The sequence below is a fragment of the Ailuropoda melanoleuca genome, chromosome 1 (assembly GCF_002007445.2).
Source record: "Ailuropoda melanoleuca isolate Jingjing chromosome 1, ASM200744v2, whole genome shotgun sequence".
In the NCBI taxonomy this organism is placed as follows: domain Eukaryota; kingdom Metazoa; phylum Chordata; class Mammalia; order Carnivora; family Ursidae; genus Ailuropoda; species Ailuropoda melanoleuca.
In genome coordinates, this window is record NC_048218.1 from 147,338,426 (window position 1) to 147,366,319 (window position 27,894).

Genomic DNA, 27,894 nt, shown 5'->3' on the forward strand with positions numbered 1-27,894 from the left:
AGGTTGCACAGCAAACAGGTGGAAGGACGAAGATTCCAGCCCAGAGCCCACGCTCCTAAAGGCTATGCTGAAAGGCACTAAAGAACTGACTGAGACAGGCTTTTAAAAGAAGCAGAGTAGTTTTCTCACAGGGTGGATGATGTTAAAGCCAAGACCTTATCCCCACCTCCTGACTGCTGTGGGGTTGCCTCAATGGCTCACAGGCTCCTCCCTCATCTATCCCTCAAAACGCTTTCTGATTCAAAGTCCTTTGGCCAACTAAAAGGAAGATGAGTTTTGGAAAGCCCTAAGGAAGCTCTTCCTGTTATTGCCTGACAGCACCTAGTAATGAAAGACCAAACCACGTGTGATACAAAAGGCTTTGTGGTACCACTATGTTTTCAACCCTTCCGGGTTCATGTCTCTGGTTACCCAGCACCCGTTTGCATACCTAATCTTGCTGTATTTCCTTTCATTAAGGCCATAGAGGTACTGACTAGAGAGTACGGGGTGGGTAGGGGAGTGGGGGACAGGAGAAGAACGGGAAGCAGGCTAGAGGCCAAAAGACTTCTGCAGGGTCAGAGCCTGTCCCCCACACAGAGGTCCTCAAGTACCTCCAGCCTCAGTCCCTGTAGTTTCACTGCTTTAGTTTCTCTCAAGGTCCGGAAGCTAATGCAAAACCCCATAGCAGAATCAGGAAGCAGAAGGCCAGCCGTGAGAAGCCGCAAGTGGGTTGCGACTACTGCTCCTAGAAGACCCGACTTCCCAGACCCCTTCGCAGAAGGGCGGGGCGTGAGCTTGGCGGCCAATCCCCACGTCCGCACGTCGCCATAGCTCCGCCCCATCCTCCCCCCTTCTCGCTCCGCCCTTCCCTGGGGCCGGTGCGGCGGCGGAGACGTCAGCGCTAGGAGACCCCTGGGTGGCGGCTGCGCCGTCGGCGGGCCGCGGCCTGGACGCGCTGCGGGGAGGGGAGGAGCGACCGAGCGGGCGGGGGGAGGGGGGAGGGACGGTTGAGCTGGGCCCGCCTCAGCCGCCGCTGCCGCTACTGCCGCCGCCGCCAGGGAATGATCTGGGCGGCAGCGGGCGGCCCCAGCTAGCGGCCGCAAGCCACTTCTGCGGGTACCGGGAGGAGCTACGGTTGCCGGTCTCGAGTCGTCCCCCTCTCCGCCCCCCAGGAGGGGCGAGAGGGAGCCGCGGCTGATGTCAGGTACGGCCGGCGGAGGCGCCCTCAGGCTGCGGGTCCAAGGTCTCGGTTCCCCTCGTCCTCACTGCTCGGAGTGTGTGTTGTGGGAGCGTAGAGGGTGGAACCAAACCCGGGAGCAGCCAAACAGGTGTCTCGGGGTCGCCGCCGGGGCTGGGGACTGGAGGGCTCCTGAGGGAGGCGTGGGGCACTCCTGTCCCCGGCGCCTCCGTGAACTGCCATTGGGGCCGTCTGCCCATCGGGCCGCTATTTTGTTGACGAGTAGCCTCCTCTTCGTGGTGGGTTCTTCCTTTCTGCCCGTGGGTGCCCCTCCCCTCTTCCTCGCGCCCCTCTCCTCCTCTTCGCGCGCTGCCCGCGGTCGGGCGGCGGCAGTGAGGCGCGGGGTAGCGCCGGGTCGCGGCCCGACCACTTAGAGGTCTTGCCCGCCGGGCCCTCCCTGCCCCCCTCTGACCTGTGGGTCAGGCGAGACCCAGGGCTGAGGTCGGACCCAGGGCTCAGGTGTGGGCATCTTCCGCGAGAGCCGCCGGGCTGCCGGACAGCCTGAGGTGCCGAGCGAGTGGGCGTCTTCCACAAGTGCCGGGGGACTTCCTCGGGGCTTTCTGGGATCATCAGGTTTGTCTGTGGCTGATTTATTTTTTTAAATTTCATTGCCTCTGGCAGAATGAGCAAGCCAGGTGTGTTTGACTCACTTGCTGCGTAGAGAAGGAGGAAAAGAGTTTTTTCTCACCACCGCCCCCACCAAACACCGCAAATGTGCTGTGAGTAGTAGGTGCTGACAGGTTGGCCATACAGCTTTGAATTTGGAGAAATTGTATACTCTTAAAAGAAAAACGTAATTTGGGAATGGGGATTTATTCTTCCCTAGCTCTTACTCTCTTATTTTTTTAAATAAACAAGAAAGCACCACATGCTCTGGAAAAGTTGATTGGCTTTATAATCTAGTTCTATAAATTCGTTATAGATATTGTAGTATATCTTTTTAACGCTTTTCAGATTGGAAACTCTTATGCTAACCATGAACTGACTTCATTATGAATTAACAAGTTATAATGGTAGAATTTTAACGCATTAGAGTGAATAATTGGGCCAATGTGATTGGGACAGAAATATGTTCACTTACTAAGAGTTAGGCGCAGAATATAGATAGCTCGGCCTGGGTGCCAAGAAAAAGTGGTGTGCATTTCAACTTGTTTAATTTTGGTGTAGGTTTAGACAGTGGGAACCTGAATTTTTAGGAAATATTTAGACAGCTTTCCATACCCTTAGCAGTCAAGTGAACCTTATGCACATGACGCTGTGTGTTCTAAGTATTGTATATAGTAAATTATACTTATTTTCCACTAGCCTTAGCATATATTGATGTGCACTTGAAGTGAATATAAAGTTTCAAGTTACCAAACAGTTAACTCTTTTCACCATATGTTAAGTAAAACAGTGATTTAGTAAGGAAAGTATGACTCATTTAAAATTCTTCATAGGAAAAGAGCATGGTTTTAAAGTACTTGTGGAGAAGTATTAAATATCTCTCTTAAATTTGCCTGTAATTTGACTTTTTCTGTATCTTTTTATTTAGGCTTCAGAATTTTAAAAATATTTTGTGGTTAATACCCATTGAAGGATAGATATGGTTTTTCTTAAATATATTTTTTTGGCATAGGTTATACTAGTCTATATTTCTGAGGTAATTTGGTATCCAGAAATTCTTAGAATTTTACCACAAGCTTTTTTAGTAGTACATACAGGGGATTTTCACCCAGTCATAGAAATACAAAGCTGTGTCATTTAGGCGTATGCAATTTACTATTTGTATATTGATTTGTGCTAAGATAAAAATTGCATCTTACAACTTGTAAACCTTGTAAACCATGGTAATTTAAAATAGAGTCTGTGATATGAAATTATTGATCAGAATTCTTGTGACATTGCAGCTATAAACAAACGTTAAATGGAAAAGGGAGAACTTGACAGAATTAATTTCGGATTCATTTACAATTTTAAGCTTCCCAATACAACCATGTTACTTTTAGAAGATTTGTTGAGATTTGAATAAAGATACTAGTGTACAAACTGTAACAAGATGGAAAGAGGGGCGCCTGGGTGGCACAGCGGTTAGGCGTCTGCCTTCGGCTCAGGGCCTGATCCCAGCGTTATGGGATCAAGCCCCACATCAGGCTCCTCCGCTATGAGCCTGCTGCTTCCTCTCCCACTCCCCCTGCTTGTGTTCCCTCTCTCGCTGGCTGTCTCTATCTCTGTCAAACAAACAAATAAATAAATAAAAGGAAAGAAAAGAAAAGTATATCAAAATTTTTTTTACCCAAAATTTTTTAGGATTAAGATCATTCCTTTTAAAGAAGGAAGAAAGAGAAGGGGGGGAAATGGAGAATTGTTCTCTAAAAGAGAAGACAGTATTTTATCTTAAATCTAAATGTGTATCTAATGTGTGCTTAAATTTTCACTTTGCAACTAATTCAAATAGCCAAGGGGAAAATATATACCAGAATGTGTAATGTATGAAAATAAGAAGTGTCCCTTGAAGGAAAAAAATAAATGGATATTTGTGAAATAGGGAAGCATGTAAGAAGGTAGGAGAAACCAAAAACACCTGAATAAGTTATCTAGACCCTGTAATATGAGCTGCCTTGCACACTGAAGGCAGGGAGAGACTTACTAAGTTGGAGAGATTCTGAAATGGGAAACCTGATTAGTTTACAATTAAAGCTGTGTATTAAAAACATTTAAACTGGTGGAAATTAGATAATAGGCAGAATTTGAAATTATGTATGACTTGGTGTAGTCATTTGCATTCTTGGTCCTTCTATTGGTTTCCTAGGGCTGCCATAACAAAGTACAGCAAACTGGGTGCTTTAAAACAACAGAAATTTACCATCTCAGTTCTGGAGGCTAGAATTCTGAAATCAAGATGTTGGCAGGGCCATGGTCTCTAGGTTCTAGCAGAGAATCTGTTAATGCCTCTTAGCTTCTCCTGTCACTGGTAGTCCTTGGTATTCCTTGACTTGCAGCTTTGTCACTCCAGTCCACTCCGTTCTCCCTTTTTTATAAGGACACAGTCATATTGGATTAGGGTCCACTCTGATGACTTCATCTAAACTTGATTACATCTGCAAAGACCCTATTTCCAAATAAGATCCCATTCATAGGTACTAGGGTTAGGACTTCAACCTCAGTTTTTTGAGAGGGGACACAACCCATCACAATCATATTATTTATCTTTTACAGTGTTCAGCAAATTTTTAGCACCATATTTCAGGCCAAATCAGGGGGTGTGGTAGGAACAGAGAAGGGGACATCTAAATGTACTTGTCATTTACCTATCTCAGTGCTTACTCTGAACCAGGTTGCAGAGAGAAAGCCAGCAGGTAGACAAAATCTCTGTCCTGGAGGAGTGTATGTTCTAAAACGTTGGTTCTCAAAACGTGGTCCCTGGATTTGCAGCATCAGCATCATCCAGGAACTTGTTAGCAATCCAAATTTTCAGGCTCTAGCCCCCAGACCTCTTGATTCAGAAACTGTTTTAACAAAACTTTCAGGCGATTCTGATGCAGACTCAGGTTTGAGAACCAATGAACAAGATGAAGAAGAGAGACAATAAACAAGACGAGGAAGCAAAATATGTAATATATTAGATGTTAATAGGTGATGTAGGTAAGAATAGGGTGACCAGGGAAGACCCAGGGTGACCAGGGAAGACAGAGTCTAGATCAAGGAGAACCTATATATATCATGTTAATTAATGATGCTTAGTTTTTGTCTTATAGGCAGTAGGGCTCCATGGAGGACTCATGGAGTGACTTGGTCAGCTTTTCATTTTAGATAGGTCATTCTGATGACAAAATGGGAATGAGTTGAGGAGAGATAGCACTTGAGTGAGGGAGACAGATTAAATATTGTAGTTGCTTAGGGTAGAGAGGAGGGTCTGAAATAGTAGAAATGGAGAGGAGAGGATAGATTAAAAAAACATTTAGGAAATAAAATTGATCAGATTTGGTAGTTGGATATGCGGCAAGGGTAAAGGGAGTAGGGAGTGTTAAAAAATTAGAGACACTCTAATTTCTAGTTCAGATAAACAGATGGCTCCTAGTGAAATAGGAACCCATTGGTGAGTAATTTAGGTGATGGCCAGTGATTTTAGTTAAGCTGAACAGCAAGGGAATTAAGGGAGGAAGGTAATGAGTCACTTTTAGACATGTTGAATGTGAGATACCTATGGTCAAGGTGAAAGTGTTAGTGTATATGTGAGTCAAACTTCGAGAAGTCTGAAAAGGATCAAGAGATCCTCTTGTGTAACAAGTGTGGGGATTTTAGTGCACTTTGTTTTTCTTAGATTATCCTTATAGATGAAGTAGCTACCTTATTTAATTTTTGTCAAAAAATGTAATAAATATGTACTTGATAAAAGCATTAAAACATTAAAAGGTTATAAAATGAAAAAAAAAAAAACCCTTTTTGCTCATGCCACCTAGTCTTAGTTCCCAGAGGTAGCCTTTGTTAAATATCTTTATATACACCTTTCCAGAATTATATATACAGAAGAATTTAAGAAGCCAAATGTGATTATACTACACAGACTGTAGTACTTTGTCTTAAAAAAATAAATCTTTTATCTTACACAGTTTTAATGAATGGAGTTACGTTATGGAAGAAAATAAATGAAAAGGGTGGAGTGGAGATTAGTAGATACAGCATCATCTCTTTGATGTAAAGTAAAAGATACAAATACACAGAGAAATGGGAAAGAAAACGTACTCTTTTCTGTATATCCATATTTTTTATCTATGGTTTCAGTTTGGGTTTTTTCATTTGTTTTCTTTACATTTTTCTGATTTAAAAAGTAGCCACTACACCTTACTAGCAAAAAGTCATAACTGCGAAAATATGCAAAGATTTTCCTCATTAGCACATGTAGATCATTGTTTGGACAGCTGCAGAGTATTCTGTGGTATGATGTACCATGTTTGTTTATTTAACTAGTTCCTTATCAACAAGAAAACATCTTTTGGCAGTGGCTGTCATGAACATCTTCAGAGACTTCTGTGTTTGTGTCCATAGTAGAAATTTCTGATGATGAAATGATGGGTCCGGTCATACTCATTTAAAAATTTTAAAATTTATTGCCAAATTGCCCTGCCAAAAGACAGTAAATATGTATATTGTGGGAAAGAATGCATGAGTGCCAGTTTTCTCTTCCATGTTGTGACTGAGTGTTACTAAACATTTTTTGCTAGTATGATAGGTTAAAAATAGTATTTCTGCGTTTGAATTACTTTAACGTGAAATTTGAACATCCTTGACCATTGTATCTTCTTCTTCTGCAAATCCTTTATTTTCTTTATCTGTTTTTATGTTAGATTGAGCTTTTATCTTTTTCATTACAATACTTGTTGACATCTTTTGCTGTACAGATTTTTTTTTTTTTAACATTTTATACAGAAACATCTTTGAGGGGTGCCTGGGTGGCGCAATCGTTAAACATCTGCCTTTGGCTCAGGGCGTGATCCTGGCATTCTGGGATCGAGCCCCACATCAGGCTCTCCCCTGGGAACCTGCTTCTTCCTCTCCCACTCCCCCTGCTTATGTTCCCTCTCTCACTGGCTCTTCTGTCAGATAAATAAAAATAAAATCTTAAAAAAAAAAAAGAAAGAAAAGAAACATCTTTGAACCAGCAGTTTCACTGCCAGAAGTTTAACCAATGAATAATTTTATACAATTTTCTTATAGTCATAGTTTCTGAGTTTTGAGAGGATCTCAATTCATGTTATAAGAATGTAAAAAGATATTTTCTTCCAGTTTTGTTATAATTTCATTTTTTTTTAATATTGAAATCTTAGAAACATTTGGAATTTGAAAGAGAAAGGTAGGGATCCAGCTGGCTGATTTTTATCTTTTTCCCAAAAGATTATTTCAGTATCATTACTTGAATTAAACCATCTTTTTCTTGATTTGAAATGCTATGTATATTATGTATTAAATTTCCATACGGACTTGTTTTTTTTTAATAGACTCTTTATTTCAGTCTGGTAAAGATCACCAGGGGTGTGTATCTTTAGGCTGACAAAGGTTAATTAACTTGCTGCTGTGAGGAAGACCACATACCAGAGGAATTGCCAGCATTTTTACTAAATAAAGAAAGGACAGGGTTATTATAGGATTTTGGAGAAGGGTGGAGTTTAGACAAAATTTAAATGAAGCAATATTTGATAGGTTTGAAGTACAGCAAGGCTGTGTGTCAAGGGGTTAATTAACATCGGGCCTGGGCTGAGAAGCAAACCCAAAAGTCCTGTTTCCTTAGAAACTACAGTTAGATAAATGTGGAATGTTGTGTCTGGGAAGCCCTATCTGAAACTCTGAGTTGGAAATTAAGGCTGCTGCTGTTTGATGAATGATCCATCATCCATGCAAGAATGGGATGTTCCAATCTCTCTGATAAACTTTTAGATAGCTTAGTTCTGACGGCATGGTTGTAGAGAAAGAAAGTTTCTCAGCACTTTGTCGTATTAATTAAAAGCATTAAAATGGTTTTTTAAAACTGATTTATAGGGAAATTGATATATCTGTTTGGCCTGAATATCAAATTGTTCTAATTACTATACCACTGTTTATTGTAGGTAATATGTTTTAATCTCTGGTAGGCTTAATCTACCCTCCAACCTGCAATACTCCTTTCAGGAATTTCCCAGTTATACTCCTATTTATTTTCCAAACAACATTAAGAATAATTTTTAACCACATTATTTAATTTTCAAAAATCCTGTATTTAAGTGGGTCCAGGGGCTCCTGGGTGGCTTAGTCATTAAGTGTCTGCCTTCGGCTCAGGGTGTGATACTGGTGTTCTGGGATCAAGCCCCACGTCAGGCTCTTCTGCTGGGAGCCTGCTTCTTCCTCTCCCACTCCCCCTGCTGTGTTCCCTCTCTTGCTGGCTGTCTCTCTGTCGAATGAAATAAAATCTTAAAAAAAAAAAAATAAGTGGGTCCATTAGGCTTAGTCTACCCCCACACTCCTTTCCAGAATTTCCCAGGTATACTCACATACTTATTTTTCCACATCTTTTGAATGCTTCTACTGAGTTATTGAACTTTTTAAAGTCTTCTTGTATTTAAAAATAATAAATAAAATCTTGTATTTTAGTTTGGATGATGTTACATATATAGATTAATTTGGAGAAAATCAACATTGTTATTCTTTTTTTTCCAATTTTTTTATTGTAAAATACACAAAATTTACCATTTTAATCATTTTTAAGTGTACATTTTAAATACATGTATGTTGTTGTGCAACCATTACCACCATTCCCCTCTGGCAACCACCATTCTCCTTTCTGTCTCTATGATTTTAACTGAGTGTGTCCTGTCTCTGGCAACTACCATTCTACTTTCTGTCTCTATGGTTTTAAGTGTCTCCTGTAAGTGGAATTTTATAGTATTTGTCTTTTTGTGACTGGCTTATTTCATTTAGCATAATGTCAGAGTTCATCCATGTTATAGTACACGTCAAAATTTCCTTTTTTTTAAAGGCTGAATAATATTCCATTGTTTGCACATAACACATTTTGCTTATCCGTTTACCCATTGATGGACACTTGGATTACCTCTGCATTTTAGCTGTTGTGAATAATGCTGCTATAAACGTGGGTATACAGATATCTCTTTGAGACCCTACTTCTAATTCTTTTGGTCATATACCCAGAAGGGGAAGTACTAGATCCTGTGGTAATTCTAAATTTTTAATTTTTTGTGGAACTACCATACTATTTTCCACAGTGACTGTACATTTTATATTTCTGTATGTCTTACATAACAGTGCACAAGTTTTTGCATTTCTCCACATCCTTACCGACACTTATTATTTTGATAGTGGCCATTCTAATAGATGTGAGGTGGTATCTCATTATAGTTTTAATCAGCATTTCCCTGAATATCAGTGATATTGAGCGTCTTTTCATCCTCAACATGCTCATGCTTATCAGCCAGTTGTATATCTTGTTTGGAGAAAGGTCTTTTCAAATCCTTTGCCCATTTTATTGGTTTTGTTAAGTTTTCAGAGTTCTCTATATTCTGGACGCTAATCCCCTATCAGATAGATGACTTGCAGATATTTCTTCCATTCCGTGGGTTGCCTTTTTACTTTGTTGATAGTGTCTTTTGATATATAAAATTAAAAAAATTTCCATGAAGTCCAATTTGACTAATTTTCTTTTGTTGCTTGTGCCTTTGATGTCCTGTCAAAGAAATCATTCCCAATTCCAGTATCAGGAAGTTTTTGTCTTGTGTTTTCTTCTAAGAGTTTTATAGTTTTATATTTAGGTCTTTATTTAGGTCTTATATTTAGATCTTTGATCTATTTTGGGTTGATTTCTGTATATGATGTTAGATAAGGATCCAGTTTCATTCTTTAGCATGTGGATATCCTGTTTTCTCCTCCTCTTTGTCAAAAGATTGTCCTCTGCTCATTGAATGCACGTGGCCCATTTGTTGAAAATCTTTTGACCATAAATGCATGGATTTATTTCTGAGCTCTCTAGCCTATTCCTTTGGTCTATATGTCTATCTTTATGCCAGTGCCACTGTTTTGACTACTGTAGCTTATGTAGTAAGCTTTAACATTAGGAACTGTGGGTCCTCTGGTTTTATTACTCTTTTTCAAGATTTTTTTTTTTTTTGGCTCTTTGGGGTCCCTTGACATTCCATATGAATTTTATGATGGATATTTCTATTTCTGCAAAAAACATCGTTAGATTTTGATAGAGATAGCTTTAAGTTTATAGATCACTTTGGGTAGTATTGACATCTTTTTTTTTTTTTTTTAAAGATTTTATTTATTTATTTGACAGAGATAGAGACAGCCAGCGAGAGAGGGAACACAAGCAGGGGGAGTGGGAGAGGAAGAAGCAGGCTCATAGCGGAGGAAGCCTGATGTGGAGCTCGATCCCATAATGCTGGGATCACGCCCTGAGCCGAAGGCAGACGCTTAACCGCTGTGCCACCCAGGCGCTCCGTAGTATTGACATCTTAACAATATTCTTCCATTCAGTGAACGTGGAATGTCTTTCCATTTATTTATGTCTTCTCTAATTTCTGTTGAGGATACAAAAAATATTTATGTTCTCATGGAACAGTAACAAAAGATTCTCACTTTTTTGGTTTTCTGAATCTGAAACTGTGGGAGTATTTTAAAAAATAGAATTATAGCTTGAGACAATACAACTTGATTTTAACTTGGTTGTGAACTGTTATGTAATTTTTGGAAGGTTTATTTGTTTCTTATCCTATATACTTTTTCAGGATTCATAAAATTCTGCGGTGTTTTCTAATGCTAAGGTTGTGTAACCATAATGCTTATAAATTACTTCAGGATCATAGGTGATAGCTCTGTGTTAATTTTTTGTATTTCTATCATCTTAATAAATTAGTAATAGAAAATGCTTTTAGTCTCTCTGTCTCAGAATTAATATCTACTTCTATTATAGTTCATATGAGTTGAATACACATCAAAGGAAATAATGTATAGTTCATATTATATATCTATTTTATGCTTTTGGGTTAAAGAAGTGTAAAAGCTTCAAATGCTGAAACCATATATGATTTTTTATTTAGTGAAATAGGTAGTATAAATATAGAACTCTGTTTGCAAAACTCGTTTCAGTGGTGTTCCCCCTTCAGTAAAACAAACACACAAACATCTGAATGCATTTTATAAGCTAGGCAATGTGTTAGGTGCTGGAGATGTACAGATAAGAGCCATAGCCACTTTTCCTAGTGGCTATAGTCTAGTGGGAAAGAGATGCACATACTTACTATTATGCAGTTATGATATATACATAGTAGGAAGTGTAAATAAAGGAACAAGGAAACATTTGAGGGAGAGCAATTAATTTAACCATGGGCAATAGGGAAGAGTGGTCATGGAAAGTACTAAAATAACCTTGAAAGAATTATGTATCTTGGGGCGCCTGGGTGGCTCAGTCATTAAGTGTCTGCCTTCTGCTCAAGGCATGATCCTGGAGTTCTGGGATCGAGCCCCACGTCAGGCTTTTCCGCTGGGAGCCTGCTTCTTCCTTTCCCACTCCCCCTACTTGTGTTCCCTCTCTTGCTGGCTGTCTCTCTGTCAAATGAATAAATAAAAAATCTTAAAAAAAAAAAAAGAGTTATATATCTATCCGTAGACAAAATGAGAAGGGCACACCAAGCAAAAAAGAATAGAATGGCCAAAGTCATCCAAATGCAGACTTCGTGGCAGACTTGGAGAATGACTGAATGGTCCTTGCAGGTAAGGGAGTATGAGAAATAAGAAAGCAGGAAGGTAAACTAGAGCCAAGTCTTGTGTACCAAGTCAGCAGTGTGGACTTGATCCTTGGATAGTTTGGCTGGGTCTAAAATTCTAGGTTGGAAATAATTTTTCCTCAGAATTTTGAAGGATTTTATCCATTGCCTTCTAGCCTTCAGTGTTGCTGTTTGAAAGTCTAAAACCATTTAATTCTTGGGGCACCTGGGTGGCTCAGTTGGTAAAGCATCTGCCTTCGGCTCAGATCATGATCCCAGGGTCCTGGGATAGAGCCCGATGTTAGGCTCCCTGCTTAGCAGGGAGTCTGCTTCTCCCTCTTCTTTCATGCTCTCTCTCTCTCTCTTACTTTCTCTCTCTCAAGTAAATAGATAAAATATTTTTTAAAAATTAAATTAAAAAAAATAAAACCATATAATTATTGTCTCTTTGCCTCTTTCTCTGCAATCTTGCAGAATGGTTTCTTTGACCAGATTGTTCTGAAATTACATGATACTATATCTTTGTGGGTCTGTTTTTGTCCAGAGTATTAGCTATCATTGGATCCTTTCAATCTGGAAACATCCTTGAAATACTTGATGTTGATTTCTTCCCCTCTTTTTTATCTGCATCTGATCTTTAGTTATCAGTTTTCTCATTTTCCATCACCTTATCTTTTTGTTTTGCTAACTTTGGTGGTGATTTCCTTAACTTTATCCTATGGCTGTTCTATTCAGGTTTTTTATTTTCTTATAGTTTAATTTGTTGTGGAGTTCTTTTTGTCCTCATAATTTTTTTAAAGCTATTATCTTATTCTAATTTCATGAATAGAATGGCATGACATTTTTTAATCTCTCAGGATATCAATGATTGGGGTTTTCTTAGTTTTCATGTCATTATATCATCTCTTCCAAGTTGCTTTAAATTTGACTTTCTTGTTTTTTTTCTTTCATATTAGAGGCTTTCCTTAAAATACCTGGTGATTCTTAAGTGACTATATTTTATAGTAGATTCTAAAAAGCTAATTAAAGTTTCTATATACATTGTTAGGGCTGTGCAGTATTCTTCACTATACGATGATTGAACTTGAATGATTGATTGCTGAACCTTTGGGGATTCCATTAGAGCAAAACCAAACCAAGCGATTTTTAACTTTCCCAATCATAAAGTTGCTATAGCAGATGATGCTAATGCTTTGTCCAAGGGCCTGTATCTTCTTTCTGTTCACAGGCTCCTAATGTATATTCATTTCCGTCATCTATCTCCTAAGGTTCTTTGTTGCTGGGCTGCCCTCACACTGCCAGAGCCAGTTTTGCCAATGTATAAACTATGGGAGTGTCTGAGAAGTTTATTTCCTAAGGACAGCCCTTAACCAATGATTAATTCTATGAATACAACTCTGAGGTGCAGCTTGTATTGCCTCCAGAACTACCCTACGGGATGGAGCTAAAATTATCTTCCATGGAACTTTGCATGACTTCCTTTCCTTCCCTATCCTACTTCCCTATAAGTTTGTTCAGGGAATACTTTCTCTCTCTCTCTTTTTTTTTTTTTTTAAGGTTTTATTTTATTTATTTGGTTTTTTTTGGGGGGGGGAGTATGCACAAACAGGGGAAGCAGGAGACAGAGGGAGAAGCAGGTTCCCCATTGAGCAAGGGGCCTAATGTGGGACTCGATCCCAGGACCCTGGGATCATGACCTGAGCCAAAAGCAGATGCTTAACTGACTGAGTCACCCAGGCACCCCCAGGGAAAACTTTCTAATAAACCACTTTCACACAAAGACCTCATTTCACAGTTCCTTTCTGAGGACCCAACTTAAGATAACCATTAACGTTTGGACGGCATTCCCTTTGATGATGTATTATTTTGAAGCGAGATTGGACTGAGTTGTGTTTTTTAAAATGCTATCTATATTTTGGGCTTTCTTTGTCAGAGACTGGTATCAAACTTTTACATAAAAGAAGAATTGGTTAAGTTCTACTTAACTTCCTGAATGACTCATGTAGTATAGGCATACCACAGAAATATTGCGAGTTCAGTTTCAGACCACTGCAATAAAGCAAATATCACAATAAAGCAAGGCAGATGAATTTGTGGTTTCTCCATGCATATAAAAGTTATGTTTACACTATATTGTAGTGTATTAAGGATGCAATAGCATTATGCCTTTAAAAAAATGTACATACCTTAATTTACCTTATTAAAATATACCTTATTGCTAAAAAATGCTAACCATCATCTGAGCTTTCAGTGAGTCATAATCTTTTTGCTAGTGGAGGGTCTTGCCTTCATGTTGGTGGCTCCTGACTGATCAAGGTGGTGGTTGCTGAAGTTTGGAGTGGCTGTTAACAATTTCTTAAAATAAGACAACGAAGTTTGCCACATCTGTTGCCTCATTTTTTCATGAACGATTTCTCTGTAGCATAGATACTGTTTGATTGTATTTTACCCACAGTAGAACTTCTGTCAAAATTGAAGTCAAACCTCTCAAACCCTGCCAGTGTTTTATTAACTAAGTTTATGTAATATTCTAAACCTTGTTGCCATTTCAAGTCTTCACAGCATTTTCGCCAGGAGATTTCATCTCAAGAAACCACTTTCTTTGCTCAACCCTAAGAAGCAACTCCTCATTCATTCAAGTTTATTCCTAAGATTGCAGCAATTCAGTCACACCTTCAGGCTCCATTTCTAATTCTAGTTATCTTGCTGTTTCTACCACATCTGCAGTGATTTTCTCCTCTGAAGTCTTAAACCTCTCAAAGTCATCCATGAGGGTTGGAATCAACTTCTTCCAAATTCCTGTTCATATTGATATTTTGACCTCTTCCTGTGAATCATGAATGTTCTTAATGCCATTTAGAATACTGAATCCTTTCCAGAAGGTTTTTAATTTATCCTGCCCAGCTCCATCAGAGGAATCACCGTCTATGGCAGCTATAGCTTTATGAAATGTATTTCTTTTTTTTTAAAGATTTTATTTCTTAGAGAGAGAGAGAGCACGAGCAGTGGGGAGGGGCAGAGGGAGAGGGAGAAGCAGTATCCCTGCTGAGCAAGGAGTCTGATGTGGGTCTCCATCCCAGGACCCCAAGATCATGACCTGAGTTGAAGGCACTTAACCAACTGAGCCACCCAGGCACCCCCACGGAATGTGTTTCTTAAATAATAAGACTTGAAAGTTGAAAATTACTCCTTGATCTATAGGCTGCAGAATGGATGTTACTTTAGGAGATAAGAAAACAACTTTAATCTTGTTCATTTCTATTAGAGCTCTGGGGTAACCAGGTGCATTGTCAATGAGCAGTAATATTTTGAAAGGAATCTTTTTTTCTGAGCAGCATGTCTCAACAATAGACTTAAAATATTAAATAAAACGTTGTAAACAGATATGGTGTCATCCAGGCTTTGTTGCTTCATTTTCAGAGCCCAGGCAAAGTAGATGCAGTGTAATTCTTAAGGGTTGTAGCATTTTCAGAATGGTAAATGAGCAATGACTTCAACTCAGTTACCAGCTGCATTAGCCCCTAAGGAGAGAGTCAACCTGTCCTTTGAAGCTGGGCATTGACTTCTCCCATCTAGTTCTCAAAGTCCTGGATGGCATCTTCTTCCAGCAGAAGGCTATTTCATCTATATTAAAAATCTATTGGTTAGTGTAGCTACTTTCATTAATTATTTTAGATGGATTTCTCTGGATAACTTGGAGCTCCTACATCAGCACTTACTGCTTCACTTTACACTCTGGTCTTGTGGAGAAGGCTTCTTTCCCTTAGACCTCATGAACCAACTTTTGCTAGCTTCAAACTTTTCTTGTGCACTTCCTGACCTCTCTCAGCCTTCATTGAATTGAAGAGTTAAGACCTTGCTCTAGATTAGGCTTTGGTTTAAGGCAATGTTGTGGTTGATGTGATATTCTATCTAGACTACTAAAATGCTCTCCAAATTAGCAATATCAAAATCAGCTATTTTGGTTTCTTATCATTTGTGAGTTCACTGGAGTAGCACTTTTAATTTCTTTCAAGAACTTTTCCTTTGCATTCACAACTTGGCTGTTTGGCACAAGAAGCCTAGTTTTTGGCCTGTCATGGTTTCATCGTGTCTTCCTCATTAAGCTTAATCATTTCTGGCTTTTAATTTAAAGTGAGAAATGTGATTCTTCCTTTCATTTGAACATGAAGAGCCCATTGTAGAGCTACTAATTGGCTTAATTTCAATATTGTTGTGTCTCAGGGAATAGGGTGGTCTTAGGTTAGGAGAGGGAGGGAGACAGAGGAATGGCCAGTCAGTGGAGCAGACAGAACACACACATTTATCGATAAGGTTTGCCATCTTATATGTATGCAGTTCATGACACCCCAAAACAGAATAGTAGCATCAAAGATCACCAATCAGAGTTTACTATAACAAATATAACAATGAAGAAGTTTGAAGTATTTTGAGAACTGCCAAAATGTGATACAGAGAAATGAAGTGACATGGTGTTGGAAAAATAGTGCTGATGGACTTACTGGACAAAGAGTTACTACAGACCTTAAATTTGTAAAAAAAAAAAAAAAAAAAAAAAAAAAATGCAATATCTGCAAAGCACAGTAAAGGAAAGTGCAGTGAAATGAGGTATGCCTGTATAAAAATTATGTTTTTTGAAAGATGTAAGTATTTTATCCAAGAAAAGCTTGGACCTTTTTGAAGTCTGGCTCTTTGACAACATTCTTTATTTCCTTTGTTGTTATTTATTCATTTAGTTTTTATACCTTGAGTCAGCTTTGATAATTTGCTCTTTTAGAGAAATGTGTTTCATTTAGGTTTTCGTGTTTAATAGCTATTTATTATATAAAATGTTCTCTTGGATTATTTTTAATTTTATCTGTGAATGTGGGTATAGTTTAAATACTGATGGGAACAAACCAACTGTAAAAAGACATTTGTGAACTAATTGAGGCAATTTGATTATAGAAGACAGGGAAATTTGATTACACACTTGGATTGGATGAGTCCAAAGAAATACTGTTAATTTTTTTAGGCATTGAGAATTCTGTTAGACATTTGATAGTGGCTTTTATTAATTTTATTAATTTATTTTATTAATTTTAATTTTATTAATTTTTATCTATTTTTCTATTTTGAATTTTATTGGTTTCTGTTATTTCATTCATTTTGCTTACTTTAGGCTTATTTTGCTGTTTTTCTTGGTTTTTGAAGTGGGAGCTGGAATCAATTGATTTGAGACTTTTTGTCTTTTCTAACGTAAGCATTTAGTGCTGTAAGTTTTCCTTAGCACTGCTTTAGCTGTGTCCCTCTATTTTTAAACTTTCATTGCTATTTTTGTATCCCTGTGTAATTACAACACTGTAAATTCCATGAGGGCAGGGAAAGATATTTTGTTTTGACTTTTTCCAGTATTTAACACAGTGCCGCATAATAGTAAATGATCTTTGAACTTTAAAACTTGCATGTAGTATCTCATTTTTGCAGCTTAGCTCAGTAGTCTGGAACTGTAAGGAAACAAAATTAGTAGAAATATTCTCAAAGAGAATATTGCAAATAAAATTTTATTATATGTAATTGAGTTTTCTTTAGGCTAAAAATGTATTGAAAAAGAGATATGGATTAAATCTTATGGAATAAGTCTTTTTTAGAATTCATATAAAGAAACATTTGAGTTGTTATTAGCAAGGTTACTGTAGGAGAGCAGAGGCGTGAAAATTTTGTCTGAAACCAGTTCTGATCTCTCAGCAACTCTTAACATTTTCAGTCTTTCTTGGAGCCATTTTCATTTTTACATCTTCTTTACATCTCAAGATTTATCACTAGGGCAAAACTGGTTTCTTCTTGAATCTGCTGGTAACAATATCTTATCTTCCGTTTAAAGATAATTTTAGAAAGAAAGGGAGAAGAGTGGAAAGTTGATGGGTGACTATACATGCAGGTGTGGTATAACGGGGAAAAAAAACTTTGAAGTGAAATGTGAGTTAGAATCTCAACTTATGTTGGCTGTGTGGTTTGAGTTAATTTAATTTCTCTGAAACTCAGCTTCCTCATTTGTAATATGGAGATACTACTATCAAGTTTTACAGTTGTGAGGATCAGAGAAAACAAGTTTTAAACATAATGCCTCATACAGTATATTTGTAAGCATTTATACGCTCTATCACTATGTAAGGTTCATCTATCTCAATTTTGTAAGGAAAGTCTTTTAGGGAAAAAAAACTACCATATCATTTTAATGTGGTTAGAAATACATGATGAGTATGTAAATGTAGCAAATGAATATCCAGAAAAAATTATAAATAGTAGACTGACAACTTTGGCAGGAAATAGTGTAAAGTATCAAAATTAAAAAACAACAAAAAACAAACACTGAAAGCCTAAGATTTTAGGGACTTTATTGCGAATTCCATTGACTTTCTAAAAGCCTGAAAATTGGAGGAAGACATGATCTCATGTAAAGGGCATTAAAGTCTTAATGAGAGGATATTAGTGACTGGGGCTTGACTAAAAACCAAGCATAAGAGAAGTGGAACATTTATCTACAAGGATAAAAGATCAGTCTGCCCTCAGACTTTTCTGGCACCAGAGTGAGAAGACTATGGATCAATATTTATAGAGTTTATACTTGGTCAGGTTGTGCTTCATATATAAGGACAGTAATAAACAGTCTCAAGCCTGTAGGAATTTAGAATATAGCACCAATGAGCACTATTACAAAAATTACTTGCTGAAATTCAGCCAAAAAAGATGACATTAATGAAGAACTCACATATAAAGGAGCTGTAATAAAAGGACTATTAATGAGCATAGAATCCAATTTAATACATACTCAAGATTAAGCAGTCATGGGAATTACAGTATAATTTATAGAATGTAAACTATGCAAAATTTTGCAGAATAAAAGTAGTTCACAAAAATTGGGGGAGAGTGCTGATTTCCACGTTTCTCACATCAAGAAATTAATAGGAACTATCTAAAATTAAAATACGTAGTTTTTAAAAAGGGCCTCAATTGCTTTATATTTTTCAAGACTTTCTTGTCTTTAGGAGTATCATTTAGAGGAGAGGAGTCATATTATAAATGTTTAGCTGACTTTCAAAGTTCATTTAGATTCATTTAATTTTCCTTTTTTCCTATACATTCAAGTAAATCTAATTTAATATGTTAAATCTTTAAAATAGCATGATTAACATTCATTCCAGTTCTGGTAAAACTACAGTAGAGTGGTTAAGAATCTGAATTCTTGACTCAAATTGCTATGTGTGACCTTGGGCAGGTTACTAACCTTTCTGTCTGAGTTCGTCTGTAAATTGAGATTGATAGTCCTTCATTTATAGTTTACAGTTAACCCACATAAACCGCTTAATACAGGGCTCAACTGTTAGCCACAGTTATCTCTCTTTCATGTTATTTATAAAGATGTTATTCATACCTGTGATGATATTACTAAATGTTATTGATAGTTGTTTCTGAGTGATGGGATTTGGGGTGATTTTTATCTTTTTCATGTTGTTCTATATTGCTTGATTTCTTTTTTAAAATGAATAACACAAAGTTGTCCCTTAAAAAATGAAGTAAAAAATATAAAATTTAGTTGTCCCAGCACTTCTTTTGCATCTGAAATCTCAGTTGTCGAGGCTGAAAATCTGTATTTTTAAAATGCTCCTGAAATGATTCTGATTACCTATCAGGTTTGGAAAGCAGTTGGCATTGGCAACTTCTCTCCACTTAATTTTAATTAATATATTAGAAGCCCCTGTAATGTACAACTTAGTCACACAAGTTCTTCCAGCCTGGCCTGCTTCAACAGCCTTGTTAAGAATGTGAAGAGTTGAGGGTGCTGATTTTTGCCAAAAATCAGAGTAAGGTTTGGGGTGCATTGTACCCATAGGAGATTGCTATTTTATCCTAGGAACAAGAAAGAAAAATGGGAGTAAATGGGAATTTAGTCATAAGGCAAGAGTCTTTGAAATTGGAAGGGTATGGGGTAAAAGCAGCAAGGATGCTCTGGAGGAGGAGACGTAAGAGGATGATAGCCATCCAACATCATCATAAGGTATTTTTTAATTAAAAACAAATTTTTTAACATCAGGAAGTCAATTTTTCCTCCACTTACCCCAGAACGGATGTGTTGCTAAAAAAGTGCCACCTCAGCTAAGAAAACCCTATCCATGAATATGTCACTTAGTTTACTACAAACAATAAATCCTCCATGCTGCAGAAGTAGACTGTGGAATGGACACTTGGGTTGCTTTCATATCTTGGCTATTGTAAATAATGCTGCAATATACATAGGGGTGCACATACCTTTTTGTATTAGTGGTTTTTATTTTCTTTGGATAAATATCCAGTAGTGGAATTACTGGATCATATGGTAATTCTATTTTTAATTCCTTGAGGAACCTCCATACCATTTTCCACAGTGGCTGCACCAACAGTGTACAAGTGTTCCTTTTTTTCCACATCCTCACCAACACTTGTTATTTCTTGCCTTTTTTATTTTGGCCATTCTGACAGGTATGAGGTGAACTCTCATTGTGGTTTTGACTTGTATTTCCCTGATGATCAGTGATGTTTAGCATCTTTTCATGTATCTGTTGACTATATGTCTTCTTTGGAAAAACATCTCTTCAGGTCCTCTGCCCATTTTTAATCAGGTTATATGGGTTTTTTTGATGTGGAGTTGTAGAAGTTATTTCTGTATTTCAGATATTAACCCTTTATCGGATTATATCATTTGCAAATAATCCTCAGGTTTTTAGAGTTTCAAAAGAATCGCTTAAACCAGGAGGGATATTTTCCCTGGGATTGCAGATTACACATTTTGAGTATAAGGATTTCACTAAAGACCAATCTAAATGGGGAAAAGAGGATAGTAGCAAAGGAGAATTTGAGACCCCGTCTTAAGGAAAATAGCAACAAGACTGGGGAAACTTGTTTCTGCTTTTCCTCTGGGAAATTTTATAGGGGAGTTGAGTGAGACATATATACTCTTCACCCATGAAGGCCTACCTTTCTGAACCTTAGAATGCAGTTAAGACAGAGCAAAGGAAGTAAGTAAACAAGTGCCCGCCAGTTTCATGTGGGTAAGTGGGTAATTTACATCTGTATTACTGAGCAACTTTGCTCACCTCTGTCTTTCCTTTATCTTGGCTTCCCCCTGGGGTTATCCTCAAACGTGAATAACTATTCAAGAGAGGGCCTGAGATCTGAGATATCAGATGAACATGTGTAGTTCCATGGCCTGACAATTTTAGTTATAGATTTGAGGATAAATATATTTGCATTAAATACACATATATTAAACATGTATTAAAAGGGATAAAGTAAAAGATCACATGAAGGTATTTTTTTAGATAATTTTTTACTATAGTAAATATTAATACAAAAAAGTATGTCAATCAAAAATGTAGAGCTTGATGAATATCAGGAAGATAAACTATGTAACCACTAATTTATTTTGTTAATTGCATACTTTCTTTTTATAAGTGTTTGATCTTTTTCCATCCTTTTGCTCTTAACTTTCTGAATATATTTAATGTGTGTCTGTTATAAGTAACTTGTAGTTGGGTTTATTTTTTTCTCTAGTCTGGCTGGCAATCTTTATCTTTTAATTAGAGTTTTCAGTCTTACATTAACATCATTGGTGATATATTTGTGTTAAAATCAATCATATTACTATTTGTTTTTTGTTTATTTCATCTATTCTTTATCTCCTGCTGCTCTTTTTTCCTTGTCTTGTTTTTGGTTATTTTTCTATTTTTTCTGTTATATATTCTTTTACTATTTATTTTAATGATTACACTAGCAATTACATTATACCATTATACATCCTTAGTCTTTTAAGGTCCAACATTAGTACTTTCACCACTTCTGGACAACAAAATGATTTTAGAGCACAAACTCTTTGTGTCCTCACAATTTTTGTACCACTTTTGTCATTTGTTTTAATGATAATAGTAATAATATCGGAATATTATATATATATTTATATATAATACACACTGTGTAATATAAAAGAGAAAAAAGGTAAATTTAAGTATTTGGACAGTAAAAAAGGAAAAGAACATGGCAAGCAGGCTTGTGTTCACAAAGGATTCTGGTGTGCAGAAGAGGAAATTCTATGTGTAAATTCTGATCTACTTACCCATGCCCCACCTACCAATGATTCTCCCAAGTTATTACTCACCTGTTTTACTGAATTGTCCACAAGGTGTATTTTAGCAGCAACTAAAGGGATAAAAGTTACATATTCTCAGAAATGTTCTCCTATATGGAAAGAATTAACTTTTCCATATGGCTAAAAGTTATCAACTTGTTTTTGTGTGTGTGCGTTTTTTTTTAAGTTATCAAGTTTTTTACTCATGGCATGTATATTGCTTTATAATTATAACATCCTGCTAATTTTTTTCTTACAGAAATACGCTTTCGGGAAATGGCCTCTAAATCTTGGCTGAATTTTTTAACCTTCCTTTGTGGATCAGCAATTGGATTTGTTTTATGTTCTCAGCTATTTAGTATTTTGTTGGGAGAACAGGGTGATACCCAGCCTAATATTCTTCATAATGATCCTCATGCTAGGCATTCAGATGATAATGGACAAAATCATCTAGAAGGACAGATGAACTTCAATGCAGATTCTAGCCAACATACAGGTATGGTTCACTTTATTAAGGAGTAAACAGAAATAGTATTTATCAGTCTGTGTAAGTGTTGTGAGAATTGGAAAAAGCTATTTATGTGAATTTTGTTATACACAGTATTTTTTTTTTATGAAAATGAGCTTAATTCCCAATATTTAATGACCAGCTCTTGGTTTGCCTCAGGAAGGAAATTGCTAAAACCCAGATTTATTTAGGGAGTAAGATAGTAATTTTGAATTTATTTTTAAATAGAGACCGTTCAGAAACTGTAATTCGGAAAAGGCAAAACTTTTCAGATTAGAGGTTTTTAAAAAATATTTATTTAGTCTGATTTTGTTATCATGGTTTATATCTGTGTCTTTAGTGTTTCTGCTATTGTCTTGCTTTGGTCTTAGTTTTTGCTTAGTCTTGTTCTGGAGAAACTCAAGAGGTATATATAAATCTTAATTTATGTATAATTTTTCAATTTCTATTTCTATCAGTAACTACTATAACTAATCTTTCACGTTTTAAGAGGCATTAAAAACTAGGGACGTAGAAACTTAGGTTGTGTTATAGTGACTTCATTTTCGCCTGGTCACCTGCCTTTAACTGGATATTCTCAATTGCGTCCTCTACATGCCAATATTTAAATGTTGGTTTTCTCCAAGTTTCTGTCCTTTGCCTGTTTCTTTGCTTGTGTGTTATCAATTCCCATAATTTTAGTTTCCATCTACTCTTTACTGTCTTTATCTTAGCCTGGTTGCAAACACTGAAAAAACATTAACATAATTCAAAGATCTCTGTAAATGTGATTTATTTGACAATAAAGAATACAGCATCTTGAAAACAATTGGAATCCTGGGTTGCAGAGGGTCCCTCCATTAAGAATTGTTTCTTTTATCTCTTTGGTAGTAAATTACTTCTTTCCAACCTCTCAGGCAGAGACTGAGGGATGAAGTGTACACATCCTGGTTGAGTTGTATGAACTAGCAAGCATGTGCATACTATTACAAATTATGTCATGTTGTGTAAGTGTTTATATAACTGATTCAGCTCTGAGTAGGTGCTCTTTGTTCTTATCATAGAGCAGTTTGATCACTGTACACTTGCTCTACAGCCTTGCTCCAGATTGTTAAAGGATTGGTTGGTGCCATGCTTCTCTACTACTAGTAGGCTGTATCAGGTCAGTGCAGGCACATATATTAGGTACCTGCTTATCCTGCTTGATGGTCCACATCTGTCTAAGCTAGAAACTATGAAGTCATGGTAGGTGTTTTCCTTCACTTACCAATCAACCCCATTCGTTATAAGTTCCAACATTCTACATCTTTACCATTTTTCAGATTTCCTCTCTCAGTTCATTTCCCCTAGTTCAGGCCTTCAGTTATAACCATGTACCTGCACTCAACCAAACTTCGCTATACCTTTTGTCCTTCCTTATTGTGAGCTTCTACTCATTTAAAGACCTATCTTCTGCATCATCTCTGTTTTCCCTGATTTTGCTTTATCTCCCCTTCTCTTTTCCAGCCAGGTTCCCATTCACTGCTCTACAGGTTCCCAAGCCACTGCTTTCTTTTTGTGCAGCACATTGAACCCTTTTGAATACCTCTATTGTAGCATCTCTCTTAGTATGTGTCAAATGCTGGTTTGCATGCAAGGTCCACCTCAAGACTGAGTTCTTTTGTAGCAGGACATGTGTAGTACTCATCTTTTCATCTCCTTTGCCAGCACATGCCTACAACAAAGCGAGAAAGAATATCTATCAGATCCCAGCAGTGGGGAGAAGGTTGTCTTGTTCAAAGTGAAACATTGAGAATTCCTGCGTCTACAATTCTCCCTGTGCATCCAGTATTTAGTTTATCTATAGGCAGGAGATTGGGCTCCTCAAGTACATGAAATGTGAATGCTCTCTGACTGAAGGGTGATTCAGTCTGTTTTTGAATTGTGAATTACTGATTTTTCAGAGGGACATGAGAATACTTTTGAAAATTCCATGCCCAACCTCGCCCAACCTTGTCCAACCTTGTGTTAGCTCTCCATCAGTTAACTAGAAATTTAGCGTCCAGTTCATTTTTCACAGGAGTAAGCTTTTGTAACTCACTGGTTGAACTTAACTTTAAGGATATGCTTCCTTAGGATTGTGCTTAGAGCATTACTACAAAAAGTGTGGTTTTGCAGTCTCATGCTGGTCCACAACTAGATAGGTATTGAAATTGGAACTGCACAGTTAGAAACTTTCAGGGTAATTTAACAGAGTAATTTTGTCTAAATCAAAAAATAAGAATTAGGATTTGTATTTTATATTTCTTTTTTTAGTTTTATTTTTCTAGTAATTCATTTTTAGCATATTTATAAAAGCATAGGTCTCTAACTATTGGAAAAAAAAATTGATCCTTCACCAAGCACTAATCTAGAAACTTAAAATTGGACTCTTCCTTTAACCAGTGATACTGAGAATGTGATCCTGGCCTGATGGTCTGAATTGTTTGTTACCAGTCTGCACCCAGATAAGGAGCTAACTCATTTAAGCTCACTGCTTAGTTAAGTGGACTTTTTTGGAGGTATAGCAAGACTTCCTTAATGAAAGAAGCAGTATGGTGCTTTATATTCTGGCATGGCTCTCTATTTCTTTACAAGGGAGTACTTTGAAAAATATTGCTCTAGACAATCTTGGAACTACTACTGCTACTTGTTCTTTTCTGTTTCTGACTGATGGATTTGCATTTTGGAATGAAATATGTTACTATCAAAAGTAACCTCAACTCTGTGTTAACTCTTCTTCAAACTGGGGTAATCATGAAAGCCTTTTTTAAAGCCACCTTAGGGTACTTGTATAAATTCATAACAGTTAACTCTTGTGGACTCCAGAATGAACTGTTACTTCAGCAGCATGTCTTTCCTATCCTTCAGAAGTTTATTTAGAGCTGCAAGAAATTCCTGTTAATGTTCTGTTGAGAACCAGTTGAAGCTTTCTTTGTAGAATGAAGTGAAAAGCAGAGACTGTCTTAAGACTGTGCTTTATATGTATACCAGTCTCCAAGAGAACTTGTTAAAATGCAGATTCAAATTGAGTAGGTCTGGGGTGGGGCCTGAGATGCTGCATTTTTAACAAGCTCCCAAGTGATGCTGATGCTGCTTGGTCAACAAACCACAGTTCAAATAGTAAGAATTTAAGTCATCCTGGCAATTCTTGCTAACTGCGATGGATCTCCTGGATAAGACTGATGTGAAACCAATAAATCAGAATGTCATATTAGGTTGAGTTTTGCTTTCTTACACTAATGGTAGAGAGATAAATAGAAGGGGGTTTTTGAAATTGTTTAAGAAGATTTTTCTTCAATATAATTTATTTGAATTTTACATCTATGTAAATATAACTCTAAAATTTTTTTGTTTAATAGATGAGAACACAGACATCGCTGAAAATCTCTATCAAAAGGTTAAAATTCTTTGCTGGGTTATGACAGGGCCTCAAAATCTAGAGAAAAAGGCCAAACACGTCAAAGCTACATGGGCGCAGCGTTGTAATAAAGTGTTGTTTATGAGTTCAGAAGAAAATAAAGACTTCCCTGCTGTGGGATTAAAAACCAGAGAAGGCAGAGACCAACTATACTGGAAAACAATTAAAGCTTTTCAGTATGTTCATGATCATTATTTAGAAGATGCTGATTGGTTTATGAAAGCAGATGATGATACATATGTTATACTGGATAATTTGAGATGGCTTCTCTCAAAATACAACCCTGAGGAACCCATTTACTTCGGGAGAAGATTTAAGCCCTATGTAAAGCAGGGCTACATGAGTGGAGGAGCAGGATATGTACTGAGCAAAGAAGCCCTGAAGAGATTTGTTGATGCATTTAAAACAGACAAATGTACACATAGTTCCTCCATCGAAGACTTAGCATTGGGCAGATGCATGGAAATTATAAATGTAGAAGCAGGAGATTCCCGAGATACCACTGGAAAAGAAACTTTTCATCCCTTTGTACCAGAACACCACTTAATCAAGGGTTATCTACCTAGAACCTTTTGGTACTGGAATTATAACTATTATCCTCCTGTAGAGGTAAGTTTAGAAACTTTATTACTATATAAATATTTAGATTGACTTTTGTTTACTTGAAAAAATTAGCAAATAATGTGTTTCTTTAGCACCAATAACTAAGAATCTCCTGTACTCTTTTTATATAGAGTGGCAATGTGTAACAAAATAGATGAGACCATGAATGTCAGCAGTAGTAATTCAGTAAATATTGCTATGGTTACCAGCTATTTATTGCCTATGTCAGGGACTAAAAATATAGCAGTAAATATGGCCAAGTTCCAGTTCTTGTGAACCTTATAACAGTATATTATGAACCTTACATTCTGCATATAGAGACATACGTAAACAGGCAGACTAGTAAAGGTAAAATAAGATTTTAGGTAGTGATTAGTGCCCTGAAGTAAAATAAAGTCAAGTGAGGGGATAGAGAGTGACCCAGAGTGGAGTAGGGTACCCTAGTTTGAGTGATTAAGAAAGATATCTCTAAGAGGTGACTTCTTTTTCTTTTTTTTTTTTTTTAAAGATTTTATTTATTTATTCAACAGAGATAGAGACAGCCAGCGAGAGAGGGAACACACAGGGGGAGTGGGAGAGGAAGAAGCAGGCTCATAGCGGAGGAGCCTGATGTGGGGCTCGATCCCAGAACGCCAGGATCACGCCCTGAGCCGAAGGCAGATGCTTAACCGCTGTGCTACCCAGGAGCCCCTAAGAGGTGACTTCTGAACAGAAATCTGAGTGAGGTTAGAGAGCAGGCTGAGTGAAGAGCCTCCTGGGCTTCAGGAACAATGTGTGAAAAGACTTTGAGGTTTAGAAAGATCTAGATTCAAGTCTTCTCCCATTTAATAGTTCAGTGACTTTGGATGGACAGAACTTGCCCAACTTCTGAGCCTGCGTTGCCTCATTTGTAAAATGGACCTGATCTACCTGTTTCATTCTATTGTGATTACAGTATAGTACAGTGCCTATCATACTGTAAGCACGTAATAAGCCTTAGCTCTCATTTGACACCTTAGTCTTCATTCTTCAGGATTTTATCTAAAATACATTATTTTATTAAATATCTCAGCTGTTTAAGAAGAATTAATATCTTGTGTCCACCAACTAGTTTTACCATATATTAATCTTTTGCCACATTTGCTTCCTTTTTTAAAAAGAAAAAGGTATAAATACAGTTGAGGCCTGTGTATCCTCCCCAATCCAGTTTTCTTATCTCCTTCCTCAGTGTTAACCACTATCATGTATTTAATGTTCATCATTACCATGTACGTTTGTATCTTTTTTCCTACATGTTTATGTATTCATAAATAATATATAGTAGGGTCGGGGCACCTGGGTGGCACAGCGGTTAAGCATCTGCCTTCGGCTCAGGGCGTGATCCCTCCGTTATGGGATCGAGCCCCACATCAGGCTCCTCCGCTATGAGCCTGCTTCTTCCTCTCCCACTCCCCCTGCTTGTGTTCCCCCTCTCTCTGGCTGTCTCTGTCTCTGTCAAATAAATAAATAAAATCTTTAAAAAAAAAATATATATAGTAGGGTCGCCTGGGTGGCTCAGTCCTTAAGCGTCTGCCTTCGGCTCAGGGCGTGATCCCGGTGTTCTGGGATCGAGCCCCACATCGGGCTCCTCTGCTGGGAGCCTGCTTCTTCCTCTGCCACTCCCCCTGCTTGTGTTCCCTCTCTCACTGGCTGTCTCTCTCTCTGTCAAATAAATAAATAAAATCTTAAAAAAAAAAAAAAAAAGTTCTGTTTTGTAGGTTTTCGAATAAGTGGATGGAATTATTCCATATT

At 37.3% G+C, this 27,894-nt stretch overlaps 1 protein-coding gene across 6 annotated transcripts in view; it reads left to right on the plus strand.

The window, feature by feature from the left end:
- Nucleotides 1-993: 993 nt before the first annotated feature.
- C1GALT1 (core 1 synthase, glycoprotein-N-acetylgalactosamine 3-beta-galactosyltransferase 1) overlaps nt 994-27,894 on the plus strand; it is a 34,177-nt gene continuing 7,276 nt past the window's right edge. The window contains exons 1-4 of one of the 6 annotated variants that reach the window (XM_034668059.1): nt 996-1,186; nt 1,841-1,938; nt 21,855-22,091; nt 25,463-26,130. In XM_034668059.1, the coding sequence (XP_034523950.1) occupies nt 21,872-22,091; nt 25,463-26,130 (888 nt within the window). In that variant the 5' untranslated portion in view covers nt 996-1,186; nt 1,841-1,938; nt 21,855-21,871. The other 5 variants (XM_019800268.2, XM_002919817.4, XM_019800266.2 and 2 more) reach the window with 5 other exon arrangements.